Source organism: Sorex araneus, chromosome 5 (genome assembly GCF_027595985.1).
Source record: "Sorex araneus isolate mSorAra2 chromosome 5, mSorAra2.pri, whole genome shotgun sequence".
Taxonomy (NCBI): domain Eukaryota; kingdom Metazoa; phylum Chordata; class Mammalia; order Eulipotyphla; family Soricidae; genus Sorex; species Sorex araneus.
Window position 1 is genome coordinate 144,974,267 of NC_073306.1, and position 12,517 is coordinate 144,986,783.

General features: G+C 62.5%; 1 protein-coding gene across 1 annotated transcript in view; it reads right to left on the bottom strand.

Moving 5' to 3' along the window:
- Positions 1-12,517, bottom strand: part of SORCS2 (sortilin related VPS10 domain containing receptor 2) — a 124,844-nt gene that overhangs the window by 70,680 nt on the left and 41,647 nt on the right. The window contains exon 2 of the mRNA XM_055137377.1: positions 4,309-4,376. Coding sequence (XP_054993352.1) covers positions 4,309-4,376 — 68 coding nt within the window. The remainder of the gene's footprint in view (positions 1-4,308; positions 4,377-12,517) is intronic.

The window sequence follows — 12,517 nt, forward strand, 5'->3', positions numbered from 1 at the left end:
CACAGAGGTGGATTCAGAAGTCGGCCCTCTACAGAAATGGGGTGGGAAACCCCAGGCCAGGTGCCCTGCAAGCTAGTGCATGCAGGAAAGCAAGTCCAAGAAGAAATTTGAAAGTTGCAAATTCAAGGGACTCTGAACTGTACCCTCTGTGACTCCTGTGCAGACAGTGAAAAGCTGAGGAATCCCAAGACGTCCCCAAGTCATCAGCCTGGGGGAGATGTGGAGACAGGTGTGGAGGCTCTCCAGCCCCCTCCACTCCACAGGGAGTAACAGAATCCCCACACTCCCACGAAGGAAATGCATCCATCAACCAGCTTACGGAAACTAAGAGGATAAATTACCAAAGCAAAGTTGGAAATATAAATCAGATTTCAAAAGGCAGCGCCACGCTGTTCATATGAATTTTTAAAACACACTAAGCCGTAGGGTGTATTGATTATGGAGAGGCACACGTTTTTGTATTTAATGTACAGAGCACACTTGGCTCCATCCACGCCGATGTAAGATGTGTTTCCTTCTGGATAGCCATGGAGGGCATGGGAAGGTGGAGCGGGGAGGGAGGACAGGTCTGGGCCAGTTAAAATCTGCCAGTATCTCTTTACAGATAAAGTGCCCATCGAGGGTAAAAAAATCACCATTACAGACATGGAGTCCCACGGGGCTGGACTAGGCTCTGCCTGGGTAATAACGGAGCCCCTCTGGGCCAGGGGCTTACTTCACAGCCCAGCTCCCTGCCCCTTGTTCCAGCCTCATCAGTGAACCCATAAATAACTGTAGGGGAGGCTGCGGGGGAAGGAAGCCCTGGCGTTTTCTGGTCGGACAGTGCAGATGCACTAGCTCCATGTTCTGGGCCATTTAAGGTCAAGTTTTTTCTCTCTGAAGTGAAAACAGAAGGAAGCATCCCTGACCCACCCCGACAGAAGGCACACACTTCCCCCAGCTCCTCTGGGAGCAGACCTGAGCCCCCTCTGGACCCCCACCCCAGAGCTCACAAGGTCACCCCTAGCTTTGGGCGCTGAGGTCAGATGTATGCCAGTCCGCAAAGCAGGGGGCTGGGCTCAGGTCAGCAGGGATCAGTTTGGCCCCAGGTTACATTAGCACTGACTCTCCTGCTGCTCCCCTACACCCTAGGTAGGCCCTACAGAGACAAAGAACCTTCCAGGTCCCCACTGTATCCCACTGTGCCATATACCTGCCCATCTGTGTGCTCATTCCACCAGCCAGCCAGCACCTCTCCATCCATTTGTCCATCTGTATAACTTTCTCTGCCTCCCACCCACCCGCCTGTACTCATTCATCTACCTGTCTGTCCATCTATTCCTCCTCCTGTCATCTGTTCATCCATCTGTCCATCCATCCATCATCCTGTCATCATCTATCTACCCACTCACCCATCCACCCACTGTTTTTCCTTCCACTCATCCATCACCCCACCTATCCAAATCTGTCCACCCATCTGTTCATCCGGTCATCTGATCATCTGTCCAGTGACCCATCTGTCCTCCCATTGATCCTTCTATCATCTGTCTATCTACCCATCTGTCCACCCACCCATCCACCCATTAGTCCATTCACTCATCCTTCTATCATCCGTTCATCCATCTATCCATCAATCTGTTCATCTATCGATTCATCCTGTTATCTGATCATCCATCTGTCTACTCATCTGTCCTTTCATTCATCCATCATCCTTTCACTGATTCAAACTGTCACCTGGTGATCCATCCCATTTATCTGCTCATCTATCCATTAACCCACCCTTCCACCCACCCTCCATCCATCCACCTAGCCATTCATCCATCCATCCTTCTACCCACCCTCCCATCCATCCATCCATCCATCCTTCCACCCAGCCACCCACCCACCCATCTGCCTATCCATCCACTCATCTACCTATCCATCCACCCACACACCCATCCATCCATCCTCTGTCTGGGTCCTGAATGATAAGTGTCCTGGGTTCCCAGTGGGCCTGAGCCTGTGACAAGTGTTGGCTGAGGGTCATCAGAGGTTGCAGGGGCAGATGGTGGCAGAATGGGGCTGCCTCCGACATCAGGTGCTGATTCCCCCCAGCCCACGTGTTTGTCTGGGTTCTGGCTCTAGCACAGAAAGAGAACCCCCCACCCCCGTCCAGTGTCCCCAACACATGGTTGATCACTTTGCAGCCCCAAGACCTCCGTGGACAAGGGCAGTGGGCTGATCCGGAAAAGGACCCCATTTCCCAAACCTCAGTGGGGTATACCCCAACCCCTGATGTCATCATGCCTTTCCCTCCCTGCTCCACTCTGATCCCAGTGTCTGAGTCCCCCAGCCCCAGAAGGGAGGGGCCGAGCCTGGCTCTGTCGACCACACACGCTCAGCTTCCCAGTGCAGAGATGCTTTTGGAGAGGAAATTCTGGCCCGTCATTAGAGAAATACGATGACTATAATGACCCAGGAGGCTCAGGCACATTCGATCCATACGTGAGTGGTGAGAACCCCACTGAATTTGGGGGGGCTGGGCAGGATCACGTCTCCCGCCCCCACAAGGAACCCTGCCAGCACCCAGGGGCCAGTATGTTCTAGGGAAGCGCAGGAGGGTCCCTCCACTTGTCAGGGACATTCAGTCTGCAAACAGGGCACAGGGTGGGCACAGGCTGCGGAGCTGCGGCAGCTGTGGCGACAGCGCCCCGGGAAGCACATTCCTCGGCCAGGAATCCAGCCGGGCCATAAATCTGCTCCCGCTCCAGCTCTGCTATGCAATGCCGTGATTGTCAGATCTTCGGAGCCCTGCACACCTGCCCACATTCTTTAGGGAGTGTGCTGGGGTGGGGGAACACTGTGGCAGAGGGAGCACTGTGAGCGGGTCACGGCAGCAACCTACGCCTGCCGCAGACACATGTGGCACCCAAAGACGCAGTCAGCAGAGCATGTGAGCACGGTGGTGAGGGGGGGAGGCCGCCAGGGTGGGGGGACTTGGAATGACTCACCCTCTGCGTCTATTTTTAACAAAGGGCAAGAAATGTCTGGAATCCAGGCTGGGATAAGGAAGGGGCCTGGAGTGCCTGGGTTACCGGGAACACGGGGGTCCTGGGATGTCTGGGAGAAGCCCAGTGTTTGCAGAGCTGCTCGTGGACCTCCCCACGCGAGTCTGCCCGGGTGCCCATCCCCCACCCACATCCATGGAACAGGACTGAGAATCCCGCAGGGGCTGTGCGGTGATGCAGAAGCACAGCTGGACACCGAGTGTGCAGGGCAGGACCCGTGAGGAGCCGGCAAGCACAATGGATAAGGACCGAATTGGACAGATGTGTGACCTGTGCAGCCCCGTGAGCAGCCCCAGGCTGCCCAGCCAGTCTGCGCCCCAGGGACCCTGCGGCCCCCACCCCTAAGCCACCCTGGACTGAGCCTCGGAGACCCTGGTGTGCTCCGGGCCTGCCCAACACTCCTGGGCCCCTCAAGCACCCCACAGCCCCACGGGGCAGGCTCTGAGCAGCCTCATAGGTCCTGACCCTGCCTGTTGGCATGAGGTTGGCACAGACTGATGGGCGGGGTGAACGACTGCCCGTCTGTCCTGTGGATGCTCCCCTCCCTCCCTCCCTCCCTCCTGGCTGGGCGAGGAGACAGGGCGGAGTGTGGGAAGCAACGAGAGCCCGCAGCTGAGAGGTGGCAGGAAGCCCCCAGCCCTGGGCCAGGAGCACAGTGGGTACCCCAGGAGCCAGCAAGGCCCACTGACCCCCAAAGCACTAGGCAGCTCAGATCCCTCCACCCTCAGTTACAAGCAAAGCCCATGGGGCTGTGCACCCGCTGAGGGACTCACAGTGAACCCCAAAGAGAAAACCGATTCAACGTCCCCGGAGAAGCATGAGACGGTTCAGCTGCAGGAAATGTGGATGTAATCGCCCCCACCAACATGCAGAGTGAGCCCCAGCCCCGGCAGGCCCCTAGCCCCCAACAAGGACGGAAGGCGCAGATCCCTAGACCAGCTCCCCAAACCTCCTGTGGCCCTGCACACATCTGAGAGAGCAACGCTCCTGGACTGTGCCCGTCACAGACTCCAGTGACAGTGGCCGCTGTGTAGAGAAGGGAACGTTGCTGCAGTGACGGGAACCACTGGTGATGCCCATTGCAGGGACTGCGCTGATGGTCACCCCCCGGGCAGAAGATGGGATGAAAGCGAAGAAGCAGCATTCCAAGGACAGCTCTCCCCAGCCCTCAGCGCCCCGCGTCCCGGCCCCCACCTCCAGCACCCACTGTGTCTGAGCCCACGGCAAGCAGAGGTGGGAGTCCCGGCTGGCCCTGGCATGGTAGTGCCTCTGGCTGACTCACCGCCACAGAGAACTTTCCAGAACCTTGCCCATGTCTGCATGGTAATACTTGGTCAGGATCAGGATCACCTGTGGGTAAGACAGAAGTGGGGTCAGTGGCATCTGGGTGTCAGGACACACCCCACCCCAGGGCCCGTAGCCCCCGCCTTCCTGCTGCTGGCACGTTCCTGCTCACACCATAACCTGGGGGCACCCCAGACCCAGAAGAGCCTGCAGTCACCATCAGCGGTGAGCAGGGCCCAGGCAGGCCATAGCCAGGGACGTGGAAGGCAGCAGGCAGGGCCCCCTGCAGCTGGTCCCCCCTGCCACCCACCCCAGGGTGTGGGGTCTCCACAGGAGGAGCTGGCATGGCCTGGCAGGGCTGGTGACGAGGCTCAGGGAAGCCAAGGGGGTGAGGACAGCCCAGCTGCTGGAGTGTCCCTTCCGTCACAGGTCACAGCTGGGAGGGCGACCTGCTCGCCCCAGGCCCTGCAGAACAGCTGCTTGCCAGCTGGAGCCCCACGTGCTCAGCCGCACCCCAACCTCCCGCAGACCAGCGGTGCCCACACCACCCCCTCCTCAGAAGAGCCACTCAGCACCCCCTGAAATCTCCCTTCCTTAAGCAACACAGTCTCCAGCGCACCCGGGGCTACTCCCGCCTGGGCGGTCCCCACCGCTGGTGGGCAGGGTCACCCACTTTGGGATAGCCGCCAGTTCAGCTCACACAGGACAGGAAGTGAGGGGCCTGCGGGGTGGGGGCTGCACTCCCTGGCTATCCCCGAGTCCCCACTGTCCTGGGAACCCCAGGAGGGCAACCATACATTTCCAGGCTCATGCTTGAGCCATCAGCTCCAGGAATTTGGGGTCACCACTGGGGGGCTGAGGGGTCAGTCCACATGTGGCTCCAGGCGCTCAGGCACCAGGGCGGGGCTGTCCGGCCTTTTGGGCAGTGTCCCCCACCCATGTCATGGGCAGGGGCTGCCATGACGGAAGACAACAGCTGCCTAAAGTCTCTGGGCTCGGGGGGACACACTTGCAGGTTCCGGTTCAGCCTGTGCTTCGAGGGGTTCTGCAGCCTGAGTGTGTCAACTGAGGGGCTCCAAGTGCGGAACAGACCCCCTTACAGTGATGCCTGCCACACACAGCCACCTCCTGCCCCGCCCTCTGGGCGCACCCACACAAATGCCCACACACCCCCACACACACACCACGTGCGCCCCCACACACCCACACACAGCCACATGCACGCACGTACACACAGCCCCCAGACCCCACGCAGCGCAGACACAGGGTCTAACTCTCGGAGTGGTCAGGGAGCCCTAACGGGCACCACTGGGCACAGTGTGTCCTGGGACCAACAGTCCCAGCCACCCTGGCTCTGGCCACCATGCTCAGCAAACAGGGCCACTCAGATCAATCTGCGTCCCCTGGGCCTGCACCAGCTCGGAGCAGCCCCCGGACAGCTGAGCCCACGGGACAGACAGGGCTGAGCCCTCAGATACACCGGGCTGTGTCCCCAGGACAGACAGACAGGGCTGAGTCCCCAGTATGACGGACAGGGCTCAGTCCCCAAGATGGATGGACAGGGCTGCGTCCATGGGTGGCACGGTGCTGTGGCAAGCGCTGGGTGGCTCCTCCAGCCGGGGACTCTCAGGCCGGTAGTGCCAGAGGGCAGCACCCCCAGGCTGTCTCGCGTGGGTTGACTCCCAGCCCCAGAATCAGTGCTCAGAGCCTGGGGGGCAGCGGAGGTCGGCGGCAGTTCTGGGCCATCGGGGCCCAAGTAGAGCCACTCCCCCACCCCACTGTCTCAGGAAGGGGCACTGGACCGGCTCCCTGAGGGACCCTGGACCTCGTCAGTGGACAGTGGAGGCATCTGAATGAACAGGGCGGTGGGACACAAATGCAGAAGCTCCTTGCTGACACCTGGACTTCTGCCCCCAGGGCCCCGGGGTCTCACATCTGCTGCTGAACCCGCACCACCACTGGGACACACACCCATTTTCCAGGTGAGAACACTGAGGCTGGCATGTCGGGAGCTGTCCGGCTGGGCTGTCCCAGGGGCCGCAGTTGCAGTGAGGTCCTCTCTCCAGGCCCAGACAGAGCTAGCTGGACAAGGTGGTAGGAGGCGGGTCCCTGCAGCTCACCAACCCCCAGTCCTACTCTGGAGGCTCCCCCCACATCTGGGCTGCGGAGACAGAAGGTGAGCGCCCAGCCCCTGCCCCGTCCATCTGAGCGCGGGAGGCCAGCCAGGCGCCCTGCACATCAGGCCCTTCACAGGAGAATGTCGCCACAGGAGGGGCTCCGGGCGACGCTGGTGCCTTCTGACTGGTCACTCTCGGCTCTCACCTGCTGGGTTTCCCTTCTGCCCTGCCCTCCCCCGGGGGGGCCCCGACTGTAATCACTAACACGGTCGCAGCTTTTCTTTCTGTCACTGTGAGTCCAGGCTGGGCGCTGGCAAACTTTCCCATCTACTCACGGGGAGGAGGCAAGCGGGGGCCGGGCGCCGGGTCTCAGGGACACGGAGGGGTAAACTCTGCCACTGCAGCTTCTGCGTCTCCCCAGGGAAGATCAACCCCCAAGCACGCGCCTGAGGGTCCCCCTCGGAGTCTCAGAGCAGGGTCACAGGAGCAGATGGGACTCAGGCTACTCTCGCTAAGGCGGGAGGGGAAGGCCGGGATCTGGGGAGCATGGGCCATGTCCTGCCATGGGCCATGTTCTGCCGTGGCCTGTGTGGGCTGTGTCTTGTGTGGGCTGTGTGTGGGGGCCATGTCCTGCCGTGGCCTGTGTGGGCTGTGTCCTGTGTGAGCTGTGTATGTGGGCCATGTCATGCCGTGGGCCGTGTTCTGCCGTGGCCTGTGTGGGCTGTGTCCTGTGTGGGTTGTGTGTGTGGGCCATGTCATGCCGTGGGCCGTGTTCTGCTGTGTCCTGTGTGGGCTGTGTCCTGCATTGGAGCTGTGGACCATGTCCATGGCCATGTTTGGTGGTGGGAGGTGTCTAGGAAGCCCCTCACTCTGAGCTCCTGAGTCTGGGGGCTTCTTCTCGCCGCGTCAAGCCCAGCTGGGTGCAGTCCGTCCCCACCGCTCAGAGCTCCTGTGCTAGGCTTTGCCCGAGGGGACCCCAAGATGGCGCCAGGATCACCCCACCTCAGGCTCACTGCTGGGTGGGGGGTGAGAGGCTTGCTTCTCCGGGCCCCCCACCAGGTGAGCCCACCATGGCCTTGGCTGAGAGGGGAGGAGGAAGGGGCTCCCCGAGCTCTCCAGAGTCTCACCACAGCTGTGTCCATGGATGTCCAGCTGTCCAGGCCTCTCATCCCGTGCTGAGACCAAGGGCAGTTCCAGCTGTGCCCAGAGACAGAGGCCAGGCTGCGGAGCCCTGTCCAGGGCCAGCCATGAGGGACAGACAGGTGAGGACCAAAGACTTCACATGGTCCCAGGGGTACTGTGAGAGGTGGACGAAGACCACGGTCCGACCCCGCACCCCTGCCCCCTGTCCCCATGTCAGCCGCCCCATCCCGTCCTGATGCTGGAGTCACACATCTGCTTGGCACACGCACAGCTGACTCGGTGTGTGCATCCCGCCAGGGTATGATAACAGCCCAGGAACCTGCAAGGGGAGAGCTCGGTTTCCCGAGCTCCCCACGGCAGATCCCAGGGAAAGCACGTGAGCGCTGGTAGCTTGGGGGGCAGCCGTGCCCGGGAGCAGCGACAGTCCCCACCCAGTGTGCCCCTCGGTCGCCTCAGCTCTAGGGGCACCCCGAAGGGCGGTGCCCGTGCACACATGGGCAGGTCGGCATGGCTCTCTGGTGCATGCACGTGCACTTCTGGGGCACAGCGGGCAGGCACCCCACAGACGTCAGCCGTAACCGTGCAGGTCACAGAGCTCAGGTCGTGGGCTGGGGCGGCCAGAGACGCAGGGGATGGGGAAGGGCCCCAGCAGGGAGGCATGAAGCCAGGCTCCAGCACTGGCACCCCGAGACGCAGGGAGGGGGTGAGCCTGGGCTCTGAGCATCCTGAGGCACAGGGGTGCAGGGAGTAGGCTCTGCACCCAGAACGCCGTCCGACCCCCAGCCCGCGGGGTCTCAGGCTGAGGCCGTGCCTCCCCCTCTCAGCTGCGTCACAAGCTCTCATCCATCACTGTCTAGCGGAAACGCCCACCAGATCCACCTCCCCAGGGAGGCCGGGCCGGCTCCTGTGGGCTGCACTGCCCACACAGCCTGCGTAGGGGTGTCATTCTGAGACGCGAGGGCACCTCTGGTGTGGACACAGCTTTCATCCACGCCCAGACCAGGCCTCGCAGCTCGCCTTCTCCCTCCTGCGCTCCAATCTTCCCGTGGTGCCTGGGACCCCCGGGGAAAGCCACATGAGGTCAGTAAGCGGCGACGGAGAAGGACAAAGGGCCCGTCAGTCCCTGCCACATCAGGATGATTCTGTCGAGTCCCTGGGCAGGAGGCCGCCATGCTGGCGCCTCAGGCTGGGGGCACATCAGTTGCCCTCAGTAGGGTTCAGGCTGAGGCGGCCCCTACGGGCTGGCCGGGGCTGGTTTGGGCCGACATTCCTACATCACACTGGGGCTGGGCTGTGACCCTTCTGCTCACACGTGCTGTTCACAGGAGCTGGGGGATGTGGCACAGGGACCTCCCTTCACTCCGCATGGATCCGGCCCGGCCACCCAGCTCAGCAGGGCACAGCGAGCTGTTCCAGCCTGAGCGCGTGGAACGGGCCTAGGAGCTCTGGAACTTTCTGCCGAGTGTGTGGACGGGACTCTGACACCCACAGCTGGCACTGTCTTTGTGGGTCTTGGGCCCCATGGTGGGCTCTGGGGGAGGGAGACACATTGGGGCCATGTGACCCTGGATGGAGGACCAGTGCCATCAGCTGCTGCCACCACCGGCCCATCAGTTCCAAAGTCACACACCAGGCCCAGTGAGGCCCCTTGGCCCACCAGCCGGCCCCTCCCTGCTCGTCCTGGGCTGAGGGTCCCCCCAAGCACAGTCTGTGCCCGGCCCGGGAGCAGCCCTGAATCTGCCCGCAAAGCACGACACGTGACTCCAAGGCTGAAACCCACATGTCATGCCACAGACAAACTTGCTTGAAAAGAACCCTGGTCTCAAACTGGGAAACTTCTAGAAGAGGTTCTAGGATGGAGACCCTGAAAACAATCTGCTTCACAGGAAGCACTCGGCTAGCACTCAGTGCTGCAGGAACCCTGGCCTGGCCCAGCACCTCACAAAAGGCGGACAGTGAACTGGGCCCAACTCTGAGCCCCGCCCAGCCCGACTATAGCCCGGGCAGGACCCTGTGGCGCCCGCCAGTGCCCAAGGAGCAGGAGGGGCTGCGCGGGGCTGGTGGGAGAGAGAAAGCACAATCACGGAGTGAGAGCAGGGACCGGCCCGAGTCAGCCGGAAGGGACCAGGTCAAGGGGCAGAGAGGGGTCACGCCGGCTGGGGCCAGGGGCCGTGCACAGACCCTCACTGTCCTGCCCTGCTCAGGGGCCCCACGCCTCTCACCTGCCACCACGGCACACGGCATGCTCAAGGGCCCGTGCTTGGCACCGGCTCGTTTAAGTGGGTGGTGGGACCCCGCTGGCACCTGCCCTACCGTGTCTGCCACAGGGATCGAGGGGGAGAGAAAAGGCTGCAGCCTCACTGGGCGCGGATGACCATCCTGCAGGGCCACGCCCCCTGGAAGCACAGTCCCCACAAGAGGGCAGGCCACGTCCCCTCCCGGCCTCGGTGCTGCACGAGGTACCCAGACGTGTCTCACTCTTGGCCCTGGCAGCTGGACGCCTCACAGGTGTGGTCCGTGGGGAGAACGGAAACAGCTGAGCCACCAGCTCTGCGAGGATGGCGTCCAGGGGGCTGGAGGGGGCCACACCCCCGCACATGGACAGTCCGCCAGGGCGACAGGGAGAGCCCCACGGACTGCGTGTCCCACAGCCGCTGGGCCTGGCGCTCCAGCGCCACCCCTTCATGCCCTCTCTGGTGACAGAGAAGCCCCCGGCACCGGCCCCCCGCACAGCTTGCCTCGCTGTGATAAAGGTGGTTCACGGAAGTTGAAAGTCGCCCCACGGAGCCGACACAGTTTGTGGGTGTTAATTGCGCGTCCATTAGTGCAGGCACTGTAATAATGAATTAAAATTTGCATCGTGTGTAATCTCATTAATTTTGCGATCAGGCCGGCTCTGACAGCTTTAATGCATTGCTGAGGGAACAGCCGAATGTGTGGCACTCAAGATCTCAGCAAGGTTAATTTGCCGGAAGTGGAGCTGCCACGGAGTCTCTGCCTCCAGTGTAGAGGCTGCGGCCCGGGGTGGCCAAGGGGTGGCCAAGCTGGTGGGGCAGGGCGGAGGGCCCACAGGGGATGCCAGGCCAGGACCTCATCACAGGGGAAGCTAGTGCCCGCGCTGAGGGGGCTGCAGAGGGCATCGGTCCCCATGTTGGGGAACGGGACACCCCGACACCTGCAGCTGACCTTGGGGTAGCACAGACAGGGTCAGGAAGCCAGGCCCCACCTCTGCGGCCCCCCGGCACCCCGCACTCACCTTCACCACCTGCCCAGAGACATGAGCAGTGGGGGACCACCCCCAATTTGCTAAACTTTGCAGCCCCCTGGGAAGATACCCAGAGCCCACCTCGCCTGGGCCCAGGCAGGGCTGTGAACAGCAGGGCTGGTCCGTGGGGAGGGAACCAACTCAGCGGACCCAAAGCCTAGTGAGCTGCACTCGCACCATTGGCCCTATTTCCCAGGTGGGGAAACTGAAACAGGCAGGTGATGGGGGGGAGTGGATGCTGCCACTGGGCTCTGCAGGGACCAGAGTCTGGCGGAGGGGGCGGGGAGAGGCAGGGAGTCCCTCCAGTTCCAGGGCGCACCCACACGGGCAAGGCTGCGGCCCCTGGCCCCTCTGCTCTGTCAAGCTACATCAAGGCCCAGTGCTCCGCGTGGTGCTCCCCTGCCTGGGCCCCTGGGGAGCCTGGCCAGAGCAGCAGAGCCCAGGCAGGACCCCCGCAGTTGGTACCAGAGCCGGGGTAGAGACAGTCACTCGGGGCCTCCCCTGCACCCGCACAGCTGTCCCCGTGTCCTGCCATGTGACCAGCTCCTCTCTCCACTGTGGCAGCTGCCACTGGCCAGCAAAGGAGTGAATGCCGGCGCCGGCTGCCCTGTCAGACCAGGAGGAGCTGAACTGCCCAGCTCAGAAGACGCAGCAGAGAGAAACCGGCCATAGCCTCTTCCGGGGAGGCCTGGACTGGGCCCCGTGAGCACCATGTGGGCGCCCTCCCCTCCCTCGGGGAATCCAGGGCCCCCGACACAGTCCCTCCAGAATCCCCCCAGCCCCATCTGGCAGTGAGGGATGGGGGCGTGGAGGACGCTCGGCCCAAAGGGTGGGGTCTGTGGGGCTGAGATGCAGAATGCAAAGGCCAGACCGGGGGTCAGACTGACCGAAGACATGAGGCGGAGATGCCCAGTAAGGCCACTCAGGGTCCTCCTGTTCCCAAGGCGACCCTGATGATGAGCAGAAGCCCCACCTAGGGGTCGGATCACCAGGAGCACCCCAGATGCCCACCGCTCAGTCAGAGAAGGGCCCGAGGGGCAGGGAGCCGGGACAGAGTGGAAGATGGGGTCCCCAGGGGCCACCTGGAGGTGACCCCAAGGCAGCTGGGAGAGAGCCCCAGGGCGGTCACCCCTCCCCGTGGTGGCCCCATCCCAGACCATCTGCACAGAGACGGGGTCCCCATGCCAGCCCTGTGGCAGCGGGGCTGTAGGCACCCATCCGGCCAGGTACAAGCCCAGGACACTCTGGGGACGTTGTGGAGCTGCAGCTTTGGGGTCGCAGGGACAGACAAACCATCTGCAGGCATGGCCCCACCCAGACCGGTTCTCTGCGGCCTGAGGATGTCTCCCTACGCAGCCATCCCTGGGCACGTCCAGGCCCCTCAGGCCCCAGGGCCTATCTCTGCCGAGGGCTCAGTCCATCCGGACACCTTCAACCGTGTGCCCTGCGGCAGTCAGAACCCGGGCAAAACTGTGGCTGCGTCTACACCACTACTGCTCTACAGAGGGGGTGCCGGGTGCCCCTGGCTGGCTGCGTCTACACCGCTGCTGGTCTACAGAAGACATGCCAGGCACCCACCAGCTGCATCTACATCGTTACTTGTCTACCAAGAGGGTGCTGGGTGCCCCCCATGGCTGCTTCTACACTGCTGCTGGTCTACAGAGGAGGTGCCGGGCGCCCCT